We start from the raw sequence: 662 nt of genomic DNA, 5'->3' as shown, positions 1-662 counted from the left end.
AGATAACAATGTTCAGTGTATTGACTATCAAAACTGTCCTATTAATCAGCTGTGAAACTGTCTCATTCATATTTATTTCTCAATAAAAAAATAAATTAAAAAAAATTTTTAAAAAAAAAAACTGTAACCTAATAGGATTCTCATACACTTCCTTCAAAAAATTGCCCTATTAATCAGTTTTAGTACTTGACCTGCTGAGGTGTGAAATCAGGGCAGCCTTAGAATAATTCTCCATGAAAGCCACATGTGGGCTACCTTGCGATGGGAAGCAGGGAAGTGGGCTCGGTCATCTGACTGCACTCATCCAGCACAACCACCGGGAACTTCAGGTCGCTCATGCAGGGGAACGGGCAGGCTGCACAGGTCACGCCAACCACAAGGACCTGCAGGACAGCAGAAGATGAGAGAAGCCACTTACCAAGGAAGGAGCAGACTACCGTGGAAATCAACCAGAACTAACTGAGCTCTGAACAAACAGAAATGCTCAATCACCTTATCTATTTTATTATTGCTACATACAAACCAAAAATCAAGGATTATATGGTACTTAACCTAACTCTAGCCTAAAACTCATCAATAAGAACAAATACCATGTGGGCTGGTGAGATGGCTCAGTGGTCTAAAGTACCTACTTAGAACAAGCTTCGCAAAGCATCAGAGAC

At 40.8% G+C, this 662-nt stretch overlaps 1 protein-coding gene across 1 annotated transcript in view; it reads right to left on the bottom strand.

The window, feature by feature from the left end:
* Positions 1 to 662, bottom strand: part of Zgrf1 (zinc finger GRF-type containing 1) — a gene marked incomplete at its 5' end in the record, with an annotated part of 95,048 nt that overhangs the window by 24,510 nt on the left and 69,876 nt on the right. Inside the window, one exon of the mRNA XM_023710167.1 lies at positions 256 to 383. Coding sequence (XP_023565935.1) covers positions 256 to 383 — 128 coding nt within the window. The remainder of the gene's footprint in view (positions 1 to 255; positions 384 to 662) is intronic.

This window comes from Octodon degus, unplaced genomic scaffold (assembly GCF_000260255.1).
Source record: "Octodon degus isolate 3935 unplaced genomic scaffold, OctDeg1.0 scaffold00016, whole genome shotgun sequence".
NCBI lineage: Eukaryota > Metazoa > Chordata > Mammalia > Rodentia > Octodontidae > Octodon > Octodon degus.
The sequence above is the reverse complement of the archived record's forward strand: the minus strand, read 5'-3'. Positions and strand labels throughout refer to the sequence as shown.